General features: G+C 33.9%; 1 protein-coding gene across 1 annotated transcript; it reads right to left on the bottom strand.

Annotated features, from left to right (window-relative positions):
* Window positions 1-6,068: 6,068 nt before the first annotated feature.
* On the bottom strand, window positions 6,069-21,386 carry LOC119645235 (E3 ubiquitin-protein ligase CBL-B-B). Its single transcript, XM_038045318.1, has 7 exons — window positions 20,598-21,386; window positions 20,229-20,519; window positions 20,040-20,156; window positions 19,832-19,956; window positions 19,630-19,751; window positions 19,425-19,556; window positions 6,069-7,697 (listed from the first exon to the last, which is right to left on the bottom strand). Exons 1-7 carry the CDS (start codon window positions 21,143-21,145, stop codon window positions 6,267-6,269), a joined length of 2,766 nt encoding a protein of 921 aa, XP_037901246.1. The 5' UTR covers window positions 21,146-21,386; the 3' UTR covers window positions 6,069-6,266.
* Window positions 21,387-26,885: the final 5,499 nt, after the last annotated feature.

Genomic DNA, 26,885 nt, shown 5'->3' on the forward strand with positions numbered 1-26,885 from the left:
GGTAAAAAGCTATCTAGTGTTGAGACGTTCATATCTTGAGAAAAATTGCGACATTTATGCAAATGTCATGTTAACGTGAAAGTCATCCAGTGCCATTGTCATTGTTGATTCAAAAGCTGTTGCTGCTGGCAATTGTGATTTCACTGACGGCCAGTTGACATCACGAGTCGTGGAAGTTGATTCAATATTTAATTACATACAAGGATTATGCAGAAGCATGGTCAACCGCCACAAAGACACCCACATGAAATTGGAAGGGCCTAAGGGCTAAGAATATGGGACGAGAAGAGGATTACTCATCGATCAGCACTTCTTCCACTGCTATCCACATTTTGCCGAAGAAGTTTTTATGATAATGTAAAGCGTTTGAAGCAATGACTTTCGGCAAATCAGCCGAACCAGCTAAACCTAGCATATCACGACTGTCACGATGAATCATATTTTCCTTTACGAACCGTGGATTTCTATAAAAGAGAGATGGGTGGTGGTGTTGAAAGTTTGTGGAAAAGATGGCAAATCGTCCTAGATAATGATGTGAATACTAATGTAATAGACTAAGAAATAAAAATTTGAATTTACTACAAAGTCCCTATACTCCATAACCGGTCCTATGTTACTAAATTCGGTGTTATTAAATTTCATTTTTTATTTTAAGCTTAATTTTGTAGGGGTAAAAAATTCGCCCGGAGTTGAATACAATTTTTTTACTTGTTCTTTTAGCCTACATCGCTTGTAATGCAGGGTATATTAAGTCTGTGCGGATGTATATAACATCCGGGAGGACTAGAGATAGATTTACCTTTTATTATAACAGCATAAGCTTGTCTGTCCGTCTCTTGTCTGCGTATGTGTTTTTGTGTTCAATATAAAGGTAAACATTTTCGAGATATTGTGACAAAAATTAGTTCATTGACGTGTCTTGGCCTAAGGACGAACGCTATTATATATATAAATATTTTATATATATAATTATAAATTAAAATATTTATATATAAAATAATTATACATATAAAAAATTATATATATAAAATAATAAGTGGTGCGACCCGAATTATTTCCAATAGCGTTCGTCCTTAGGCCAAGACATTGCGATTTCACAAAAATCACTTAGCAATAGAATTTCGACATTCTAAATGGTTGTGAAAACTATCAATCGGATGGGAACATTTTTTTAACATCTCGCCATACAATCGATCTGGAAGCTGAATCTTCTGAAAATGATTAAATGTAAGTACCATCGAGACATATTAACGGCGTAGCTTTATCCCGTCCTTCCATAATACACATCAACAACACCGCAATAATCCAACAGATATTAGGTATCAAAAAGTTACTTAGCCTTTAGAACGTTTACATTCATATATGTATATCAATAACTCGTTTGATATACCCGCAGATCTTTTTTTACACGGTTTTACGTTTCTTAGAAAATCGTGCAAAAAAAAAAAAAAAAAATACATGCGACATTTGGTAAATCTGTGAATATGTTCTGCAAATTTAAAAAATGTCATAAGATGAGAAAACTCGAGATATCTTTCGAAAAAGCGTGCAAAGAAAGTATATGTTGAAAATAAGAAGAATACATGGACAGACATGAGACGTACAGACATGCTTATATTTATATAACAAAAGGTGAGTCTTTCTTAAGCCCTTCGGGGTGTTACAGACATCCTAGTAGAAACTTAATACACCCTGCAACAAAACTGACGTAAGGTACTGGGAACGTGTAAAAAAATTATACTCGATTGGGGCCGAACCAGTTTTTTCGTATAAAGACATAAACCAAATTTTGATGCTCTATAATATTGGGTGGATGTGGTTAATTTTTTCATTTCTCTATGGGCACTTTAGGATTACCTAAAGACTATACGGAAGAACAGAAGCAAACAAAAAGCTTCTGTTTCCTTCTCTCTCTAAAGAGAAGACAGTTTCAATTTTAATTGCGCTGTGGGCGTGCTTTTTACGCGATTTCGTCCACTTTCGATATAGCTCTGCTCACAATAAGCTTGCAATGTTTCTGCCCAACCTGACGGCAATATTTTAACTCTTCTGGCCAAAAGAATGTTTGTCACGGAGATATTAGACAGAGAAGCACACGGAAATGGACTCAGAATTTGATATAGGTATACCATGCAGCGTCTCCGAAGCTTCCTTCTGAGCATTGCGAGCGGTGTTGCGTGCAATAAACTAACGTAAAATATACTTACTGTGACTTTTTCCAGATATCATTGTGAAAAAGAAAAATGAATCGATTACTTTTTTATAATTAATACTATTTTTTTGTTTTATTTATAAGAATAATTGCATCTGCTTATGTACGTAATGTAGTGATTTTTTTCTTTTTCTTTTAAGCTGTACTTTACTGTGTGTGTTTCTAGTTGTAGTGTTGAGTGACTTAATGAGATACTAAACAACTAATTGTTTGTTTGTTTGTTTGTTCATTTTTTTTTTTTTTTTTGTCATTCATTATTAGCGTATGAGCATTAGTGATTCAGTATATATTTTATGAACGTATGTCAATGATTGAATACTACTTATGCGTGTATGTGTGTTCATACAGTTTTGTAAATATAATATCATATTATCAGATATCCATCATAGATACATATATATAAATATATCCGTATATCTGTATGTTTGTTACGTATGCATGTATGTATGTATGTATGTATGTATGTATGTATGTATGTATATATGTATATATGTATAATACATATGAATGGATGCATAATTTTTTTTTTTTTTTTTTTTTTTATAATAATGGTTTTTTTTGGGGTTTTTTTTTTTTTTTTTTTTTTTTCCCCTTTTTTTAAATAATTTTAAATATGAGAGCGAATTCGTAATGAATAAGGGGCAAGGAGGAATTATGATTATGATACGAGACGACGAGAATAACACAATTGTAAATATGAAAGCATGTAATCGTTAAATATATGCGTGTATAGGGGAATATATGGATTTAGTTTATATAAACGTGGGGTTATATGTGGGTAATAATTAATTGTTCTCGAGTTAAATAATGTTTTGGTTTGTTATGTTTTGTGGTTTTTCTTTTATTCTTTTACTTTTTTTATACATTTAATTGTTAGTGTAAATATAGGTAGGTGTACATGTACGTAGCAATGAGTAAATGAATTACGAATTCTTCTTTCAAATGAATATTATATTTTTATTTTATATATTTTGTGAAGAAGGGATTAAAGAGACGATATTTCGATTTTTCGCTTATACTTTGTTTTGTTTCGCAAAATATGACTTCACTTATTTCGCAGGTTGATATCGTTTTCAGTCACTTACTACAGCCGCGATCAAAGTAAATTCTATCCAATTGAGATTAAAATCAACGTACGTTGACCTCGTCGTCGCGATTCTTACCTATTCGGCTACTCTTGTCGATGTACGTAATATCCTGATGGGCTTGAATTAGATCTAAGTTAGTCTGTCCATCTGTGCATCTGTGAATTCTTATATCTAATCTATAGGTTGCCATTTTCAAAATATTTTGATGAAATCTGGTACACCGACATATGTTCGCCCGGGTCGGACCATCTTTCCGATCATCTTTCATATAACGCCTTGTCGAATATTAAAGAATTGTTTAATTTTTACAATTTCGCGACAAAAACCGCTTAGTAATAGTAATCTAAATTGGTGTCAGAACTTTAAATCGGATGCGGCTCCTGCCATATTCTTACGTGTCTAAGAAAACTGCATTTTTCTATTATAAAATGAAATAATTTTCAATAGTTCATGGCCAAAATTGTTTCATAATAGTATTTTGTTAGAAATACTGAAGCTTATTGAATTTGGACCAAGAAGGTAAATAATTTCGATAGCATCGCAGAAATATAATATAAGACGTTATATGCCAAAAAGTTCTTATCATTTATATAAAAAATTAAGTGAACTAAGTGTAAACGAAATGGATCCCTATTTCTTGAATCTCATTCCCAATTAGATTTCTCATGCGTATTAAGCCCCGTTAGCAGAAGGTTTAAACTGCTCAATAGTAGCAATTTAGACAAAAAAAAAAAAAAAAAATTAACCAACAAGAATTCGGTTCATATAGGCGCAATTTTTAAACTCCGTCATATACTCGTTTATAGGGATCACCATGAAAAGTAAGCACTTATATGGAGAGAAAGTCTAATTTGTAATTTTTTATGACGGAAAGAGATGAAAAATGATAAAATCTTAGTAAAAGTAAACATAGTTTAATAAAATTTGGAATACGTCAGTGTTATGTTTCGGGCATTCTTCAATATGGGATCTTCTATGAAAAGAATTTTTTTTTATCATTCAGTTCACATTTGATTGATTGGTATTCTCTCCTTTCGTTTTTTGTTTATCAAGAAGCACATGAACAGAGCAGGTATGTCCGATCTGAATCGATTTTTCTCAGACCTCTGAACTGATGAACTCACAGCTAATTGTAGAAATTGCATTTTAGTTTTCTTGAAAATTTTACCAAGACCACTGAGACTCGGCAACTTAGTTAACTTTTGACTGCGTCTCTAAAAAGCGGGAGGAGGGGAACAGTGTTTTCTTTTCTTTTTTTTTTTTAATGTTAATTCTGCAAATGAACCCCTGGATCACTTTGACTGATTATTGGATTTAATCGAACGAAAATGATGAATGTGAAGAAAAATGCGAGAAAAATTTCAGAAGTGTGGTCTTTAAAGTGTAATCGTGAAGCAATCATGCTAAAATAATAGATCAGACATACAGAGCTTTTTCCATTGAAGAAACATCTTTTGTTGCGTCTGTTATATTGAATGAATTCTATAACATTCGAAATTGGCCATTATTCATGATTATATGAAACTCGACGGGGGCTACTCCCCAGATTTGTCAGATTCAGATTTCAGATCCCATGAAGTACGAATACACGGACAGTTAAGTCCGTAAGTTTTTCTCGTAAGATTTACAATTTAATGCCATTTCTATATATCGGCGATGACGAGTCTAATAGGATCGAAAGAGATCAATTTTCGTATAAGCGATTTAATATGAATGAATAGTTTTTTACATGATTTCTTTTATTATCAATGAACGAAAAAGACTGACACCAATGATGGATCTTGTCGAGTGTATGTACATGCATGTATTTATGAAGAACACAAATAAATATTAATTCATTATATATGTGTTTCTTGTTTTTTGTGTTTTTGTGTTTCCATAATGCAAAAACGTCTTCTTTCCATTACGATGATGGAAACATTCAGGCTACTGAACTTTTCATCATTTCGTTAGTTTCGTTTACGCACTTTGTCCATTAATAATATGATGAGCGTCAATTGAAATCTAAATATTGCATGATTTATGAAAAATGTTTATATATGTACTTAATTTATTGTAAATGTTTGCTTGTCGGTTTGTGTGATTTTTCTTATTCTTTTTCTTCATTCATTTTCGTTTGTTTTTCTATCTTTCTGTTTTAAATAAGGAAAATTGTTTTCTTTTTTTGTTCTTTGTTTGTTTGTATCTTATTTATTTATTTTTTTAAGAATTAATTTGTTTGTCGTTATTGTTGTACTAGTATTGCGTGTAAGTTGTGATGATTGCAAAAATATGTTTTCACTTTTCTATATGTGTCGATGAGTTTGTTTGTGCGTGCGTGTGTGTGTGTGTGTGTGTGTGTGTGTGTGTGTGTACTTTCACTTCGTGTGAAAATGATTTGTCCACCTAAATATGAAGAAAGATTGCTTTTTGGTTACTTTCGTTTATTGATTTGTTTAATAGTTTTTTTTTTTTTTTTTTTCATTTTTTCGTTTTCGCTTTTTTTTTTTCCCTATATAAATTATTGAATTTTTTTAATTTAAAATTATAAATTTTTAAAATTTCTCTTTTTTGACTTAGTTCTTTGGCTGGTTGATTGCCTACGAAATACGAGACGACGTTAAATATACTTAACTCAAAACTAGATTAGTCTATGTTATGTATGTGTATATATACGTATGTGTATGTATGTGTGTCTGTGTGTGTTTATTTTAAATGAAAAAAAAAAAATATATATATATATATATATATATATAAATATATATATGTATATGTATTGTATATAATTAACAATTAAATCAGTTTTGTTTTTTTTCATAATTTTCAAGAGAGATTTTTATTTTTAGAATTAAAAACTGTTTTTTATGGGATTGATGGAGTAGAGGCGTGGGGTGGGGGGAATTTTTTGTGGTTTTTCTTCGTTTGCTTCGTTCTATTAACTAAAGAAACGATCGCCGAGATCACTTTCGAATAGAATCATTTTACATTTAGACGCTATTCTTCGATACGAACTCACGCAGAATATCACAAGCCATCTCAATGTTGTTGCGTGATATGCCTAGAGCAGTGATGGCGTTCTCTTTCGAATAACCTTCGCTCATTAAACGCGCTATATACTCGAGATTAATATTTTCGTAGGGGACTGTTGTGCAGTCTTTTTGATTGATCGTCACATTTTCATAAAGTAAGGGCTGTTGTTGAGGTTTTTGCATTGTAGCCATCGCAGTTGTTGTTGCATTATTATCGGTGCTCGTTTTAAGCTCGTTGCGTAATATTGAAGTGAAAGAGGAAGATGATAAAGCATTATTAGTATTGGTGGTAGTGGTTGCATTACACAATTGCGTATAGTGCGCTAAGGTAGATGTTCTAGCCTCTAAGGGTCTTGTGTCTATGACACCAATAATAGTTTCGGCTGGACCAACTATATCGTCATCCAGTAGGGAACGCGTAACACTACCACCTGAGTTATTACTGCTACTACTACCGACACTAGTGCAATTGGTCGATATTAAAGTGGTCGATACCGAAATTTGATTGCTTATGCGTTGCATACGCAACTCCTCTACCAAATTGTCCATATGCGCAGTATCGTTGCTATTATGAGGCGGCACGGGAGGTGCAGCGACTTTCGGTAATACATTTGACGCTTCGCTTAACGTTACAGCAATATTATCGACACTTTTGCTAGTCTGCGGTACGCTGCTCTTTTGTACGGCTCCATTAATTAATCCATTTGAGCTATTGATGACTGTTGTCACCGTGGCCATGCTAGAGGTCGTATTCTCAGCACTGGGCGACGATTTCCTAGGCGGTAACGGAGGTGCTCCTACACCACCATTCGCTTCCTTTTTCTGCCCATCTTTTATTGTAGTAACAAGGGTCTGCGATTCTTGAAGGTTTTGTAGAATAGCATAAGAAGAATTTGAATTATCATTAGTTTCCGATTTAGAGGATATTTTCTGGCCATAACCTAAAATTAAGGCATTCGAACCCATTAAAGGAGCGCTCATACGATTTGTAGATTTTTGAGAGGCTGTGCTTTGTAAATTATTTGCCCCACACGCCGCCATTCCATTACTGTTGACCGTGTTTAAAGGTGGGGCCGAAGGCATTTGATTTAAAACGACAATACCGCCACCGCTGCTTCCACCGCCGCCGCCACCACCACCGCCAGCACCAGTACCACTCATTACACTGGATGCCGCTATATAATTAGCTGTATTATTGGCCAAGGACAATGTGGGCACGTGGCCAGCGTAGAGATCATTTTGTACTGCCATTAAACTGGGCGTAGTACTGCGCCTAGCAAATCTTGGTGATGTATGAGGACTATGCTTGTCCGAGGAATGCGTCGATGAGGTCATGTTGTTGCTGAGTGCATGCAATGACGAAGTGGCTATATTAAACTCTCCAACATCCTAAGATTAAAACGAGCAAGCAAGGAGTAAAACAAGTGAGACAAGAAGCTTCCCACAAGTTTATTGTTTTTGTAAAATTTTTCTCTAAACCTAATAAAATATAACCAGCCAATATGTTATTAATGTCTGACCGATAAGGACGGTTGCTTCGATCGCTCTATGCTCAATCGAAGTGGTTTAGGATCCTCTGGATCGAATATGATTTCTCCAAACAAATAGCTTACATAGAAGCTGCTTGTTATACTTTCGACGTTTCGACGGCGATCGATAAAGCGACGAAGCGATAAAAAAAAAATTCGTATTCGTTTTCTATTAATTCAGAGTAATTAACTGGAAGCTGTTTGTTATTTTGCATTTTAAAAATAGTTTCGCAATATAACAGAGTCGATGCTTTGGCAGATTGACGGCTCATTAAATTTTAGCTATTAGGTGTGCAAACAAATGATATCCATTGGAATTGGTTACATCATAGAATGTACGTGATGAGTTTATTTTTTCCGAAAGTTTGATTATGGATAACTTGGACGTTGGAGCTTGTACGGTATAAGTATAAATTGGCGTGCAGCGTCTATCGAATGCGTCGCACGCAACGACGTCCAAGCGACGGAAATGATTAAGTTGGCTCAGGTTGAACATACAATAGATTATGAAACGGTCAGAAAGTTGTTTGCGAGAGATGAGAAATTTTACTCTTGAGGACGATGAATGCTCTGGGAAGTTCTTTCGTTGGAATTGGAAAGGGAACATCAACTGCGAACCTCTAAATCGTGATGAAATAGTTGCATCTAAACGATATCAAGTCAAATTAAGTAACGCCTCTGTGGAACGAAGGAACGTTCTACGAGCAAGGGAACTCGAAAAGTGATATTGCTTCACGACATATTTTCGCTCATCAGCAGTAAGAGCAACCCAGATAAGGATCCTCAACTTGGCCAGGGAACATTTCCCGATTGCGGCATATTCCTCAGACATATCTCTTTCTGATTGCCAGTGGCTCCGATCGATGCAAAATCTTAGTTAGCCGGCCAGTAGCTTTGCAAAGTTGAAAATATGCGAATATGTATCAATGAATCGTATCGATAATATTACGGAACAGCGAGGGCATCCGCAAACTGCTCGATAAGAGGTAACGGGAGAGGTATTAAGCTTTGTAGTAAAAGTAATTTAATTAAAATTGAAAAACGGACAGAATTCGGGCGCACACCTAATAATTTTAAATACGAGAGAGACTTTTACCGCATTCTTAACTTGCTTGTGACTGGCTGCCGCCTCTGGTTGTTTCACCGTTATTTTATTACTTATACTGTACTTTGGACAGGAACGCGGAATCGTTGCTACTCACTGGTCAGACATTAACCGATTTAAGATTTATTTGATTTTGAAAAACTATTGATGCTTCTTACGTAGAACCAATTTTTCTCGATGATAGAAAAAAAGTTGGAAAATTGAGAAAAAAATTAAAGAAGATTAAACAAAAAATATTAATAATGTTAACAACAACAACAACAACAACAACAACAACGAAAAACGTGCTATCTAATATTTGTCTAAGATGATGCGAACTTCAAAACAATTATTAATTATTATTATAAAAGAAAGAAAACAAAAAAGTCAACAAACACAACACAATCCATCACATTATTAACATTTCTCTAACATGCATGCGCACGCGAACACATAATTTACAGCTGAAACGAAAGGATGAAAAATGAATGTTTTGCTCGATAGACCAACCACCGCTGAGTCTGCTGGGATATTTTCCGATTTATAATTGAATGCAAAACCAATTGATTTTCATACATTCTCTTTGCGGGCATATCGTTGAGATCTTTTATTACATTATTATTATCTTTTCTTATCTACATCCTTAAATATTGTATACAGAAAAAAAAAAAAAGAAGCGAAACTTCTTAGTTGAAAGACTTCCTCTAGGCTTGAAAAAATTGAGATCTCAAAAATTTGCCATCGGGTCTGTGAAAAATGGTAGAAAAATGTCGAAATGAAAAACAAATAACATAGCAATAAAAACACTGTACTTTTGAATCTATCTGATAAGAATTATGAAAAAAAAAAAAAAATAAAAATAAATTTTATTTTCTTCATACATGATACGAAAACTGACTAACTAACTAATTAATGCTCAGCCGTCAGCTAAAGTTTGTATGTCATAAGTTCAATACTTACATCTTGATTCGCTTTATTAATCAATTTCAATTTTTACTGGAATAAGTACATACGTGCACCGTTATTAGGAAATAAATATCGATTAACGGATAACTCAACACTCTAGCGTTGAGTTGAGTCTAGCAAGTCAAAATATTGCAGTTTCGTCCTTGAGCCGAAACATGTCGGTGTAACAAAAACCGTAGATAGATGTATACAAGAATGCAATGCGGATAGATGGACAGACAAGCTTAGAAGTATTTAGAAAGTAGTTCGATATAGGTCAGTATAATAAAGCTCGAATCTATCCGAAGTCCTCCTGGGTGTTGTGCATACATTTGCACCAATTTAATATACCCTTGTAGGATAAAACGAAAAGCTTATTCTTGACAATTCTCTTCTTCTTTTTTCGATAGAAAGAAAAGAAGTACCAAAATAATAATAATCGAGAAGTTCATTATCCTTTCCCATTCCTATTAGTTTGTTCGGAAACTTATTTCGTTCGGTTTCCAATTGTTGCTTAACACTGCTATTCATACAACGAGATTGCAAAGTAAGGCTTTATATGGGAAGTGATCGAAAAAATAAGTAGTCCAGGACAATATATGTCGGTATACCGAATTTCATTAAAATATCTTAAAAATCGCTGCCCAACTATCGTTGAACGTAATAATACATGGACGGTCGTAAGACAGGGGAGGCAGATAAGCTACGCGTTGTTGTTGTGTAACAGAAAGTAATCTTTTTTTGTTATTCAGTCAGATATTTTAGTGTAACGAAATAATATATTATATTAATATGGTCAAGAGGTCACCCAGCTCGAGGTTGTAACGCATCAACGCAAGTGTCACTGTAAGTCTAGCTAGTTAGGCAGTAGTCGGGGTATTCCGCTGGCTATCCAACACACATTCCACAGACATTTACATTCAGGAAATACATGTGCAAACACCCCTATAGAAGCAGATGGACGATCAAAACTCTCCAGCGTGTAGCATACATCCTGCCTTGGGCCTATAATTTTACGTAGAAGACTACATCCACGCAAAGTCATGCAAAATGTGAAGTAAGATACGAAGAAAAAACAAACAGATTGGCTTTCTGGAAGAACTGGGGAGAGAGAGAGAGAGAGAGAGAGAGAGAGAGAGCTGCGTTATTATTTATAGGTAAAAGAAAAGAACGGGAAAAGGACACAACAATAAGCTACAATTTCCAAGGTACAACCAAAGGAAACATAAGACGTTTATAAAGTAACAACACCAATTGATTTAACAGATAATGGATAATCCATTCATCTTCGCTATATATTTCACATAAATTAATATACATTAAAATAACAAACGTGTCAAAGAACACTACCCAGTATATTTGGCCATATCGGCAAGCATTCGTGCACTCATCTGCTTGCTGGTCGAATGCTTAAAGTAAAAAAAAAATATAATAGAATTGCGCGAGTGCTAATGGAGTTGAGGGGTTTATAGTATGGGAATTGTCACTAACATTACAAATCGGATCGACACAATTGCCCTATCAAAAGTTGTTTTACAACTAAGCTTAAGAAGCCTGTTTAATTTATGCTACCTGCTTAAAGTTTCCAGGGAATCCGGCCCAGTTAAGATGTACACGCATGCAAACTTCATTACTTCGTTTGCAAGAAATAGATGGAAATACTTTCGTGTTATGTACCTTCAGGTCGATAGGGATTCGTGAAACTTCTTCCCTTACATTTATCTCGAATTTAAACGGAATTCAACCGATACACTGATCACATATTTAGATGCAAAACCAAAAGCAACGCGAATTTTCAAGTGGCGCATACTTTGTATTTTGAATTCGATTCGTTTTCGTGTGAGTCCATAAGTTGATGTTAGTGGTAGTCACATGATTGATAGTTTGCTGGCAATCACGGCACATATAGTTTGCGTTGCGCAAACGAATGAATACGTTGTACTTTAATACAACATTGCTTCCAGAAAGATCGACAAAGCGTGAAAAGAGGAAACATAACGAAAGACCTGTGCAGCTCGTTCATCGTTGATGAAATTGTGGGAAAATACTTAGGAAATTATGCCCCGTACACGACAACATAAATAACAGAATTACTATTAGAGAGACCGTTAAGCCAGCACGAGGAACATAGCGATCAGGTAGAGTGATTTTTTCTAACGTTTTAAATACAGAATAAGTGTTCATTAAAATAGCGAATATTTCGCTATTATCCTACACTTCTTCAGTCATGGCTGGCTATGGCTTTTCCCTATTTCTCAAACACGAAGAGATGCGTTCTTAGCAAGATACAATAATATCGAAGCGAAATATACAGACCATTATTTGTGGCGTTTCGTCATTTAGCGGACAGTGTACGGAAGCCTTCTTGCGGGTTTGAAGGCAAAATAGCCATAGCCGTATTCTTTTTCACATATTTTCTACTTCTATGAATCGCTGATCTGCTTAGTTCGACTGCATCGATCTGAATAAATGGTAATCGGAAGGGGTCGCGTTTGGAGAATACTGCGGGGTGCGGTAAACCTTCTCAGACTAAGTTGAATACCACTTTTTGCGTTCCTTTTGCTGAAGACGGACAGACGTGTGCAACTTTTATCATCAAACATCAATAGCTAAGCATCGGGTACGTTTTATGAAGAAACCAAAATTCAACGGAACGAATTGATATATACGCGTGTATATATACAAAATATGAAATCGCTATCCAAACTTAATTTCAATTCCGAATTCCATTTCATCAACAGACGTCAATAGTAAATTTTCTCCAAGCATGCACACATCGAAGCACTTTGAACAACTATTGGGTACTAGGGAGAACGGAAGACCACTGTAAATCGTTTCTCTATTAAGCTAAAGGATGCTTTGAATTTTCTACAGTATGTGGTAAAAACATTCATTGTACAAATGAAATTTTTTTTTTGAAATTTTAGGCTCAAGTCAAATGAGGCGTTGCTGCGAAAAGTCGCAGCCTAATGTCTTATCTAACCATTTTGTCGAACTCCTCCAATACACTCACTAACAGATACCTTTAGAAAGTATTTACGTTCACTGAAAGGTGTTTCCAAACGAAAATGCATTACTAAAGCTCCATTGAATTGGTTCTTGAGTGGATATGAGACTGAGAGCAACTCGTAAGCTGTCAATGCTTCTGCCAAAAAACTAAAAAATTTGGATAAAGTTTTTGATATCGACAATGAATCCGGCTATAGCATTATATATATTTTTTTGCCGGTTGCTCTGTCACTACGCTGCGCGTAAAGCGCAACACGTGCGATTCAGATTCAGACGGAAGCAGCATGATATGAGCCAAGGAAATACAATTAGGACGAACAGGATGTGTTTATGAAAGCAGAAAAGCATTTTTCTCGAATCGCGATCTTCCAAAATATGATGTATCAAAATTGAATTATTTTCTCAATAACTTTATATCGTGCAGACACAAGCTTGAGGAACCCCATAAAGTATATGAATTCTTGGCCAGTTTTAAGTGTTGAATGCACCTAAACATGTCTGCCTGTTCATCTATCTGCTTGCGAAAAACTTAGTATTGATGGTAAACATTCTCCCGTTAGCGAAAATGAAGATATCGTCTAAAAATTTTGTAAAAGTATTTGGAATTGACTCAAACTTTTCAAAGGACACACCTACGTGCCTCGACGGCAAAACTTTAATTTTAAAAGTAGAAGAAATCAACTGCGCCCCTTGCATATCGTAGAGCATGAGAATTTTGTTCTTTTGCTTCGTTTCGCTTTTTTTTGGATAAACGGTGATGGGCATAATAGATTCGGTCCCGACCGAATGTAATTTTCTTACTTGCTTAGACTCAAATTTGCAAAAACAAGAATTTAGTTTTGTCATTTCTTATTAGTGTTCGAAAATAGAGTTTCTTCCCTTTTTATATATTTTAGTAAAGCCAACTTTTTTTTTTTTACACGCCCCTTTTTTACCGGATTCACACTTTTTACACGTAGTCTTTGTTCTAGCACGAATCTAAAAACATTCTTTTTTAAATTCGAATTTGCGCCATGTCTTAAAAAAAGTTCATGCGTACAGCAACAAAATATCATTGGAGAAATATCGTGATTAGAAGTCGGTCGGCTTATGCCCACACTTGAGTCTACTACGGAGAACATCTGAATTTTACGATCATTCTTTACTTAAATCAAGCCCGACAATTAGACAGTGCTACATATATCTGACATATATTTACTGATGATAGTATTTTCGTTTCAGTTCGTAATAAACGTGGACGCCTGTTATCAAGTAGCCACGAATAATAACGTATTTCTTTTTTACGCAGAGCCAAATTTTCCCTTTCTTGCACAAGTGCTACACCGTCGCCCATAGGTTTATGTGCTGTGGCTTGTCATTAATGAGCAAAAAGCCATATTTTATTTACGCTTAAACAAGTGATCGGTGTTCTTGCCGGCGTCCATGGTACTCTAGGCGTATCCTTTGAACGCTTTAGGCCTTTTTCAATACCAGTCCACGTGCAAGAATTTCCAATGTCTCTGACGAAATTCAAGTCGACCGTGATAGATGTTTGCGGCCAGGAGAATGTTTGCAAGAGACATTACACTGACGGACAGACAAACATGCTTAAATCGATTTAGAAATGAGTACTGATCAAGAATATATATAGTTTGTGGGGTCTCTGAAGCTTACTTCTGGGCGGTGTTGCAAACGTTTTGACAAAACGAATGTACCCCTTTTCTTCGGTGGTGGGTGTAAAAAGGTTTACTGGGAACATCGAACCAATTGCGGCAACTATTGGACAATCAAATTTTTATCAACGGAAGGTGATGCCCTGTTTGTGCTGGGATAGAAAATGTCCAGTGTGCTACGAGCTACTTTAATGGGAGCAAAGCGTCAATGCGAACGCCTATAATAATCAGCTTGATAAATTAAACACAACATATAAAAAAAAAAAAAAAAAAAAAAAAAAAAGCAAACCAATATTAGCGAGCCGAAAAGGAATTCTGTTCCATCAAGATAATGCACAACCACATACTATGATAGTCACGCTACAAAAGTTATGTGGCCGTGGTTGGAAAACTCTTATTCCCTCATCATATTCACATGGAACAGCTCCGGCGGATCTACACTTCTACGCAAGGAAGACCAACAAGGTACCGGAAAGGTGGCAACGAGCGGTTGCAAATAATGGAAATTACAATACAAAACTTTCCCGGCAATGCAATATGTGGGAAGTACCAACTCAACTAATCGGATGCCGTAATCTCTGCTATGTATACATTTTTATATTGCATGTACATAAAGCTTTCAAATTACATTAGTTAACTTTTCGGAGGTCGTCGTTACGCTTATTGGCGATGCGTTAAGATCCACTCGGTTTAATAGTTCTATTGCGAAAGATTGCTCAGAGCTCTTTAATGATCTTAAGTTTCTCAAGCGATTTAGTCGGATCTGTCCGTTGGAGAACGCCAACAATCAAAAATCTGTAATTGGATCTTAAAACTGATGTGATCCGCCGAGAGGAAACATACAACTAACATGCAATCTATGCAGATACTATTTTAAAAATGTTATGATTTGATCGCAAGGCAAGGCCTAGGCCCTGGTGCACGGTTCTCGTTATCGAGTGAATTCAATATCGAATTTGTATTTGGGGTTTGATGATTCTCAGTAACGAGTATTGAGTTGGTGGTACTCGATAATGTGTGACCGTTTGCACATTTCACTCTGTCAAGCTTCATGCTCAAACGCAAAATGAAGTCAACTATCGCGAATATCGCGATAAAGCTAATTGACATGGAAGGGTTATATAATCTCAGAAAACTCTGAGAGGTAAGCAAAAATAATAAAATCTAATAATTACTTTTCGATGATTTTATCTGTTGATGACATAAAAGGGAGTAAGTGTATATGAAATTGGCGAAAGAATTTGTGCGAACTATGCAAGGCGGAAATGTAGTATTATAGGATCACTAGAAACTTTTTAAAAAATCATTCTGCGAACGTGATATTCAAAGGCTGTTTAAGCAGTGTGGAGCAGGGAGGCAATAATAAATACCAAGGTAGCGATTAAGAACAAAAACAAATTAAAAAATAAAAAAATGGATAATTTAAGTAAATAGCGATATATTTAATTAAATTTAGTAAACTTTTCTTCATTTGATCATCTTTAAGAAATTTTAATTTTTTCAAATGTTTTATATTAGGTGTTTGCAAAAATTTTGATCAACAAAATCGGGGAAATACCAATATACACAGCGACCGAATTAGATCGTGGCGATCTTTCTCTGCATAAAGTAACATTTTTCACTTAATATCATTGATGTATTCAGCGTACGCAGCCGTTAATCATGGAGCGATCAAATTTCTTCTCCTTCTTCCAAATTCATTACTTTTGCTGCCGAAGGCTACCGAATATATTCGGAGACTTATGGTGATGCTGCGTGATCATGTCCCACATGCGAGCTTTGGTATCAACGGTTTCAAAGTGACGATACGAATTGACTGAAAATGCCTATTTTTGGCTACTTTTTGTAAGATGTGTCCGGAATACAATGTTGCAGCTCGAATGGGAAGGCCTGCCACACCCAACATGCTGACTAGACATAATACCTCCAGACTACTACTTGTTCAGATTGGTGCAGTATGGCTTGGCTGGCACGCGGCTCCGCATAGTTGAAGTGCGAAAATAGGTCGGTGGGTGGATCGCTGCCAAACATGTTTTGAAAATGTTTCAGAAAATGATGAAAACTATTCTGATTAATATATATTGAGCCAATTTTGCGCAATAAATGTCTTTTTCAAGCGAAAAAGTGATCAGAATTTTTGCAAACACTTAATATTTATTTATTTACTTTTCTTCCTCTTCTTTGCGTTATTTTTTTAGACTTGCACGGACAATAACATAAATATTACATTGTAAATACGAACGACCCAGAAACTAAACGCGATCAATCGCATCGCTCGATAACGAGAACCGTAAATCAATCCCAGGAAATGACTGAGAGCAGAATAACTAAGTAAAACACTCTCGCATCAAATTCACTTAAAACCGTTCGTATTCGAAATCGGAGTAGAATTGTGTAGATAGTAAAGAAATGTAGAATTTTAAGTTTCCAAATGCAACTGAGGAGAAGGCACAACTTACACGTATTAATTGAAAGATGGTAGGGGCCATGCGAAGTTTTAATGTTTCTCACAAAAAGTTCTGTGTTATTTGATCACAAAAATCCCGTTTTATACAACATATGGAACAGGGCCTGGATGAGACAAGTTGGGAAGTTATAATACTGTACGAGGAGAAGCCACTGTGCCGATTGAGTTTTATACTTCTTTCACAACAATTTAATGAATTTTTCCAGATAATGATCGGTACTTCGAGACTCCCAATAAGCTTTCGCCTTTTTTCATAGGATTAAGCAAATCGTTAGTAAGTGTTTTTGTTATAGCAATGACCCTCAGATGTAAGCCAATATGTAGTCTTTGCGACCACTGCGGGTAGAACAACTCAAACTAAACGTAACAAAATATTTTCAAGTAATTATGAGGATTAGTTCAAATCATTATTCGGATCTATTTCTGCTTTCTTACAAATGCTTACTTAGATGGTGAGTTAATAAAGATTCGATCTAAGCTCTCTTTAGTTTTACGATTTTCTCTTACTATTGGTTTATTAAAAAATACAACTTATATATACATATATATATATATATACATATATATATATATATATATATATATATATATATAAAATACAGTCTTTTAAATGTGTCCTCGAGACATAAATCAATTGAACTAAATAAATGAAAAGATTTTTCGAATATCGAAATATTTGACATTTTTGTCTTATTAGGATTGAATCTTTTTAGCCATATGTATCGCCGTACGATATGTTATGACATTTATACAAATTTATTTACTTTTGACGTTTATGTATATGTATGTTAAGCCATGCATTAAAACTCATACACTTTTACAAATAAAATAATGTATGAATAAAAAAAAAAGAAGAATATTTCTAAGCCTACGTAAATATTGTATTAAATAAATGTATTAAATATGCGTTAATATTTTATACTAAATAAATGTACTAAATTCCTAAAATTTAATATCTTTGGGAAAATGCAGATAAACAATATTTTTTAAAACCGTCAAGTAAACGGTTTGTTATAAAATTATTAATATTGTTCTTCGTAATCATATTTTTCTTCTCTCGTTTTCTTTTTTTCCTTTACGTGTATCGAAAGGGCGTAAAAATTAAATCGTTGAGGCAACCAATTTTAAAGAAAATGAACAATTTACTTGAACGTCGCTTTTTTTACTTTTTTGTATTTTATAATTAATGGTGACTTTGTTTAAATTCCGTGAATGCCTCAAGGAGTTAAGCAGCATTCGTTAGAATAGATTTTTTAATTAAACTCGTGAAAGAATTCTACTCACTTATCATTGAAGTGAATGTAATGGCCGTGTGAGTTGAAATACGAGTTGAAATTTTTTGTTCTTTTTTCATTCTTTTTTTTTTTAAATATATACAAGAAAAGTCTTCAACGCTTCTTCCTTAAAAGAAACTGTTGCTCAAATTTTTCTGTTTACATAACAGTTTCTAGCTTAAGTTATGAATAATATTATTATCGTTATTTTTTTTTTTTTTTTTTTGTTTTTTATGGAGAAATTCGTGTGATTGAAGATTAATTTTGATTGTTTGTTATGTTCAATGTTTTAAATAACTGTTAAAGTAATATGTGCGTTATTATATATATAAATATATATAAATATATATATATATATATGTAAGTACGCGTACATACATATTGTAGCTATTCATATTCATAATAGTTAACTAAAAACAAAACGTTTACATCAAATTATTATCTAAACAAAAACAACATTGAAAGAAAAGTGAAAAAGATATTAAAAGAAAGGGAGAATCGAGTAGAAATGGTGATGGTGCCAAAAAGTTATACACAATTACAACATACTAAGAAGAAGAAGAAGAAGAACTAGACAAATAGAGAGGAAATAGTAAAATGAAAGAAAAGTTTAAAATATATTTAAATATATGTATATAAATATTTGTTTTCTTTTATCATAATTATAAAGGGTTTGTTTTTTTTTGTTTTGTTTTTTTTTTTCACAACTATTAAATAATAAGACAAAAATTATATTTAACATAAATTTGTAGATAGATAGTAATGCTATTTACAAGAAAAAAATAGCCTTTTTAAAACATTTGGACAAAATTAGGCGTTAAACGACCTTTTTAAACAGAGCTAAATAATTTATAGATTAACTAAAAAAAAAAAAAAAAATATATATTTTTTCTTTTTTTAAATTCAAGCTAATCATGCCAAAAACATGCCAACTGTTTCAGTGTTTTTCTGCTTTTTTTTTTTTTTTATAAATGTATATATCTAATATAAATGCAAACTTTTTTTGCTTTGCGTAATGATTAGGTAGGCATAGGTAACTTGTTTGCTAGGAAATGAACTTGACATGAAGATCGTTAACGCTTTTGATTTTAATCGGTTTATAAATCAATGATAAATGTTTAGAATACTTTCATAAAGAGAATCAACTTAACTATACCTCAGTATCGTCGTCATCGTTATTCTGAGGACGGCCATTTGTTGTAATCCGGTTGTGTTGCTTACGTGGATCGAACGCATCCACTACAATTTGTTCTGTTCCCTTGATTTCTGCCCGACAAAACGGACAACCCTGGAAAGTTGTACATTCCGAATTGAAGTTAAAAGAAACGTTTGTATATATTTAGCAAAAAATATTATAGTACCTGGCCCTCGGAATCCACTTGCCATGAGGTAAGACAGGGTGTACATAAGAGATGGCCGCACGGTTCAATACGTATATCCTTATCATTTTCGGCACATATTTTACAAAGTTGAAAAGTACTTCCTGCAAATAAAATTTAAAGACAAATCTTTTTGTTTTTTTTCTGTTTCGACTAAAGCGTTTAGAAGGTAACAATCGTTTACCCATTTCACAGTATAACTCGTATTGCTCTTGTGTTACGGTTATATGATCCTCAGTAGGACTTTGTACAGCAGAAGATAAATCGGGATTGTAGGCTTGACCGTCGGGATACAAGTAAAAGCCCTCTCTAAAATCAAAACAACGCACAGACACACCATTCATTACAATTTCAGATAAATAGCCGAAAGTTTTCACAAATGATATGCTCACCTATGACCGTCTAGCAAAGCTTGACATAGCGACTTATTTTGTGGTATGGTTTGTAAAATTTCACCGTCTGCTGTAACATAACCAATGGCCCATTGTCCCAAACGTGTACACGACAATCTATTATGTATACGCATCAATAAAGAGCATCCATAAAGAAAAAAATTGTTACATATTAAATTTGATTCATACCTAAAAACGTAGCTTCCGGCCTTGTGTATGTAACGTTGTAACCTAGCCTTGACTTCATCGTACGTTAAAAACGCCACATAACCGGGATGAGTGACGGCTAATATTTGCCAATTTCTTAAAAGCGTCGCCCAAGGCTGAAATAGACGCGTAAACACGTCAAATTCAAAATTTGAAATGTAATCGTTACAAGTCAAATCAATGGTAGTCTTTAGGGCCATAGCTTCGAGGCCCGATGATATAGGATGAACTTTGTTCAATTCCTGACGAAATATCTTCCAAGGCACCAGAGTGCTAAATTTTCAAAGGTATTTTCCACAAATTTTATTCCATTAAAATAATAATTGAAATGTATAATCGTTATTTATATACCTATTGCCAAAATTTGACTTCCAAAAATCAGCTGCATCGGCTTTGGTAATTCGAAATTGATCGCCAGCAAATACTCCGTGCGGAAATATCGCTTTCAATTCGCTTAACATATGTGAAAATACCAAACTTAATTTAGTTAGATTTCGACGATAGTACGAATTTTCATCAAACATTTTCTCCTTTCCCTCTTTAAATAATTTAATCGCTTGCTTGCACTTTCTCATTAAATTATTAATAAACACATTGAAATGTTCATTTGCATGTAGAACATGCATTTGGTCTTCATTCTTGGAATAAATGAGACGAAGCCTTTGATACGTATCCGGCAGAATGTCAAGAATGAAGGGTGGACTATTTTTTAAATTCATTTTCGGTTGCTGGCATAATTTCACAACTTTATCCATTAATTTCCATGTCTTCTCTAAAGTCTTTTTGTCGGTTGATAACCTCTGTGGACCGCATGCTTCCGAAAATGCTCCGTGAAGTTTAGAAAAAATTGAACTAATATTTTTCGATTGTTGAATGCGACTTGTACGGCTAGTCGCCATCTTTTTACGTCGTCCGTCGTCGGTCTAAACTTTTGCTGCAAACGCAACCAATTTTCTTTGATTTCAAAATAAACTGATTTTCGTTGAAATTATTAAATATTTATTAATTCAACTTATTATACAATTATATCCGCAATTAATTAAAATCTATTTTATTAATATTCTCGCTGAAGAAAAATAATTCTTGTCTGCTCTTCTTATTGCTAAGTTTCCTTACCACACGCACACACACACACACACACACACATGCACGTATGCACACACACACCATTCACAGACACAATTTATATATATATATATATATATATACACACACGCGCGCATACACTAGGCAATTCTTAATATTCAATGAAAGACAGTGTTGTATTATATATGTACACAATACATAGTTGCATTTCTCACATTCCATTCTCATTAAAGGTAGTGTCTGGACCAATTGTTTTTACATTATGACGATGTGGTAATTTTTGATAGAAAATAATTTTCCAAATCCTAATTGATTTTATTATTATTAGCCCAATTTTGAAATAAAGCGGTTCACCAATAAGAACAAATGCAGTTTTTTGCATAAAATTCTTCTTCTGAAATTTAAGAAACAAAAAAAATTGCTTCATATGTCAAACTTTATAGCAACAAACAAATCAAGAGAGGCTGTTGATATGAAGCGAAATGCTTTATTTAAATGGCACCGGACATTTGCGGTAGACTGATGTATTTTCTGATGATAGCATTTTTGGCCCGGTCCGTAAAAACGTGCATGCTCGTTATTAGGTAAGAATGACTTGTTACGAAATTAATATTTATTCCTAATTTCAATTTAAATTTTGATATATGTTGCACTTATCGACTGAATTTTTACCATATACTAAGTTTAATGTTTTTTTTTTTCTATATGGTTTTAATTAACGCTTTTTTTTGTACGGTATTGTGAGAATATATTTCGACCTCTTTCATCTTACCCAATTTTTGCAAGTTGTGGAACATCGCCAAATTTACCATATGTTGCCTGTATTTTTTTCACAAGTTTTTTTAAAAAACTTATCCACCGTGTAAAAAAAGAGTTGCGTGGAGAAAGGAGTTAGGAAAATAAATACATGGATACAGATTTTCTAGAGGCTAAACGGGTTTGTTTTTGGAATCGGTGGGTTGTTGCTGTGTTGATCATGTTTACTACGAACGGAAGAGATTAAACAAAGCCGTTAATATGTGCTTGAAGCTACTTGCATATAACCCGTAAAACTTAAAATTTAAGCTTTTTAATCGCACATAAATAAAAGAAAAAAAGAAGATATAAGTAGAACACTGATCACTTAGTTACACTTGACATCCTAACATATTGTTAAGATAAGTTGCTACGGACAAGAAAATACCCAAAAGCAGTTAGCGCTTTAACTGAAAGTATTTCAAAAATTTAATGTAAAACAAGAAAACTCGCTAGTTTATCTTCTAAATATATATGCATTTTCAATACGTTAGATAAAGTATTCCAAACTTATTAATATTGTAAAACCTGAACAAGTACTCGCTGATGTAACAAATAACTTTCGGTTTTTCTTCATTTAATATCCCCAAATGAGCAGCTAGAAGGAAAGGGAAAGGTGTAAACATGCAGTATACTTTGCAAATCACAGGAGCCTTCGAAACTTGGTTGTTCTTTAATCCTGCTTTTTATAAAACAGAAAAGTTGTGTGGAAGATTTTCTGAAACTGAAGACCCTTTTCCAGTAATCGTTGGTATTTTTTGTCCTTTTTTTCTTTTGTGTTGTTATCAATGACTTGCAAGTGAATAATCATAAAATAATAAAATTCTCCTTAACATTTCAAAAAATGAATTACATTTGAAATATTAATATTAAGTTAGCTAGATCCTACGATGAAAAGGATGGTTTGCACAGCTTAACACATGTTCAACGTTTATTCGCAGGTTTGAAGAAAAAGCGCGGGCTCACTGCGCCAGAGCCCTTTACCATCATAAAGGGGCCTGGCACGATGAGGCATTATTTCATTATTTTCAGGTTGACACTAAACTTTATGGGAATTGACAAATCATATGATTTCGCATGTATACATACAAATAGAACAGAGAGGAAACAATGCACAAGAAGAAATTAAGATAATTTATTTTAAATCTAGAAATTATTTATCTAATTTATGTTTGTCTTACACTAATATAAACGCTTTTATGTTATGCGATATAAAATTTTATTTTGTTTTCAATCAAAACAAATAAGTCGTTCGTTCTTTTGCTTTGTTTTACCTGCGTCAATAAAGCTCGCTTCTGCGCTTTCTCTTTTAAATTCATTTTTCTTCATACTCTATTGCTTTAATCAAACAAAAATTTGAATTTGCTTTCATATTAATTTTCTTATCGTTGTTTTTCATACACTTGTTGTTGTTGCTTACATTTATGTTGATTTCTTTAATTTTATTTCTTAAGCCATATGTTTTTGTTTATATGTACATTAGGGAGTATATTCATTTACTCAAAACGTTGGCGACGCCGCCTAGAAAGAAGCTTCAGAGATCAGCACCAAATTCTAAATCGAACGAAACTGAGAACACCGCTTACTTGTTCATGAGGAACTAAAATATGGCTTTTGGCTTACTAATGACAAGCCACAGCAGGTAAACCTATGGGCGATGGTGTAGAAGGAGAAAATTTGCCCAAAAACCTCACAAGTTATAGAAATGCTCCGCCAGTTTCAAAGTTGAAATGCGTCTAAGTAGATTCGTTTGGTTGCTCGTCCACCTGCCCGTATTGCATATGTGATAAACACACTCCTCCATTCGCGAGAAATGAAGGTATAGTTTACAAAATTCCAGGAGAGTTTGACAAGGAGCCAAACATTTCAAAGAACACACCCACACGCTAATGTAACAAAAATTGTGACCACCTTAATTTTTCATATTTTTTTGTTTGTTACAGCCGCGCCCTCTCAATGCTATAGCGTATGAAAATTTAGTTGTTTTCTTCTTTTTTTTTTAACTTTCTCTAGGGTAACGGTGGTGGGCATAAAAGCTTCGGTCAAGACCGTGTATAATATAATAACTTGTTTCTTATTAAATAATACGGCAACACTCATTTTGTTTACCACCTGGGGCCTCATTATTAGTCCGAAAAACAGGAATAGCATATCACTGTGTCTGTGATCATACATATCCTTAACTGACACCGCCACCTGGCGTTGCTGGGAGAAAACTATTAGTGACAATAAAAACTAGTTTTCAGCGCAAGCAGTTTAGCTCGTTGTTGTCCCTGTGTTTGGGTTTTTGTATTGTGTTTAATTCCATTATATTCTTTCTCTCTTTCGTTACTTATTCACTTACTTAAACAAAGAAGTTCGTGTTCGAAATGAACCTTTTTTACACAACACAGCGATTCTTCTAATTGGATTTGTATTATGTGTTATGTATTATTTGTCTGCGTTGTTTTAAATTATTATTATGAAGATGGCAAGGTCTTTCGCAATGGTGCTGAGGAACAAAGGAAACAGGAACAAATTGGGGACTTTTGCCGACGGCTTTGCAATTACCATAGAGTATTACGTTCTTTCTGTAATTAGCATTGAGTATTATGTTCGCTCTGTAAATAGCATAGAGTATTACATTCTTTCTGTAAATTAGCATAGAGTATTACGTTCGCTCTGTAAATAGTAGAAAATTTAGCTACTGTTTTGTTTAATTTGATAATAAAAAAAAAAATTATGGCGGTCTACTTTTAGGCTAACTTAACAGAAAACAAAGGTCCAACTCTGTTAAAATGCAAAGCCGTCGGCAAAACAAAGGAAAAGGAAAAGAAAAGTAGTGAAAGGTAAGTAGTGAAAGCGAAAACTTTACGATATTTAGTATCTAATGTTTCTTTATTTTTTATTAATTAATCTATGCTTTCATATAAAATTTCTTAATTTCTTCAATTTTACAATATTTTTTTAAATAAATCTATGTTTCCATATAAAATTTCTTAATTTCTTCAATTTTACAAGTTAGCCTAAAATTAGACCGCCATAATTTTTAAACAAAGCCCTCGCTAAATTCCCTGTTAAAAGGCAAAGTACAGAGTTACATGTAAAAAAATAGTCTAAAAATGGCAGCTCTGTTAAATGGTTAAAAGCCCAACTTAACAAATTAACTTAACAACTTAAATAGTAAATGTAGTGGAGATGATAAAAGAGCAGAAGCGACCAAGTCAAGGAAAACGAATCGGAAACAATCAGGAAACCATTGAAATGAATAACAATTTCTTTTATATATATTTTTATATATTTTAATAAAGTATTTTAAATGATGTATAATAAAGCTATTATATAAATAAAGCTATTTATTTTATATATATTTAAATATAAATGATATAAATTAATATATACAACAACAGGAAAGAAGTTTGATTTTCCCAATGACAAATCGGTTGAAAAATTAGGTGGTCGCGATTCGACCACCGGTGCTAGAAAAGTATTTTTGCCTAATCTAAAGGCCGTAAGGAATAAAATTGCGTAAGTTCTGGTCTTTTTCGAAATTCGGATAAAAAAAAGGACCAAGAACTTAACAAATACAAGGTCTTCTCATTTTATAATTTAAAGCAATGCTAAGGGGTCAAAAGACATTACAGCACGCGAACGCGGGGGGTAAGAGAGAGAATCGGAAAGAGGAGCTCCTGCGAATCGAGGCGGTGGGTCTTTTATCCAAACTATTGGCGTCTTTTCTGAAGGCGCAGGTGCAGCTTTTGTACGTAAATCAGGTAATGCGACTGGATATGCACGGGATAACCCAGAAAGTGCTTCGATCCTACGCAAAGCTGCTTTTCCTAAAAATGAGAGTAAATTAGATCTTAAGGCCACCATGGTTAAAGACCACGATATATTAAAAGCACTTGACGACGACAACAATAGAGGCAGTAGCGAAGAAGAGGACAAGACAGATTTGGATAAGTTCCCCATAAAGCTTAACGAGAATATGTTAATTAAAGCGCCGTAAAGGCAGAATAATGGGATGGAGTTAAGTTTGATGCTAGATTTTATTTAGAAATCTTTTATTCTCCTACATTTTTATAACTTATTTTTTCATTGACGTACTTATTGCTTACAACCTGATTCTTACACATGTTTTTCCTTAATTCCTCCCCACCCCTCCTCTCCAAAATAGTCAAAGCCCTTTATCTAGATATACACAGAGTTTTGAGGAACTGTTGGCCACCTCGGAAACTCGGAATGTTTTTAATGCAAGTATGTACTGACGTTAATATTATTGAATTTAATTTTAAATCTCATATTAAACTTTATGCTTAAGCTTCCTGATACTTTGCCCCGTGTGGATGAAGACAATGACGTAAGAGAACATGATACAGAGTTTGGCTCATCTTTAACAGACATTATATAATAGCAAAACCTTTCATAAGTCGCATATGTTCAAAAAGTTAGAGGAAAGCCAAGTGGGACGTCTGCTACGGTTTAAATCAGGAAAAATTAAATTAGTATTAGGTGAAAGCTATTTCGACTTAAATATGGGCATGGAAACAGGTTTTCTACAAGAATCAATAGAGGGTAACGTAGCGGCGACATGATAAATTTAGGTCCAGCGCCAACCGCCAACCGCCAAAAAACTATAGCCTTAAGTAGTTCATATTGTGTATTGAGTATATGTGTGTGAAAGGAATAGAATTTTATGTATATTTTAAAATTTTATAAACTTCTAAAGATAAAATTGTTCGACCTATGTTTTTCTAGTTATGGGCTTACTACTGCATA

Source organism: Glossina fuscipes, unplaced genomic scaffold (assembly GCF_014805625.2).
Source record: "Glossina fuscipes isolate IAEA_lab_2018 unplaced genomic scaffold, Yale_Gfus_2 1, whole genome shotgun sequence".
Taxonomy (NCBI): Eukaryota; Metazoa; Arthropoda; class Insecta; order Diptera; family Glossinidae; genus Glossina; species Glossina fuscipes.

Excerpts from the sequence above, each read along its gene's own strand:
- LOC119645235 (XM_038045318.1), bottom strand. The coding sequence starts at position 21,145 with ATGGCGACTAGCCGTACAAGTCGCATTCAACAATCGAAAAATATTAGT. Across the intron at positions 20,520-20,597 it reads AAGTCAAATTTTGGCAATAG|CACTCTGGTGCCTTGGAAGA; the intron begins GTATATAAATAA and ends TTGAAAATTTAG. Across the intron at positions 19,752-19,831 it reads CGAGTTATACTGTGAAATGG|GAAGTACTTTTCAACTTTGT; the intron begins GTAAACGATTGT and ends TTTTATTTGCAG.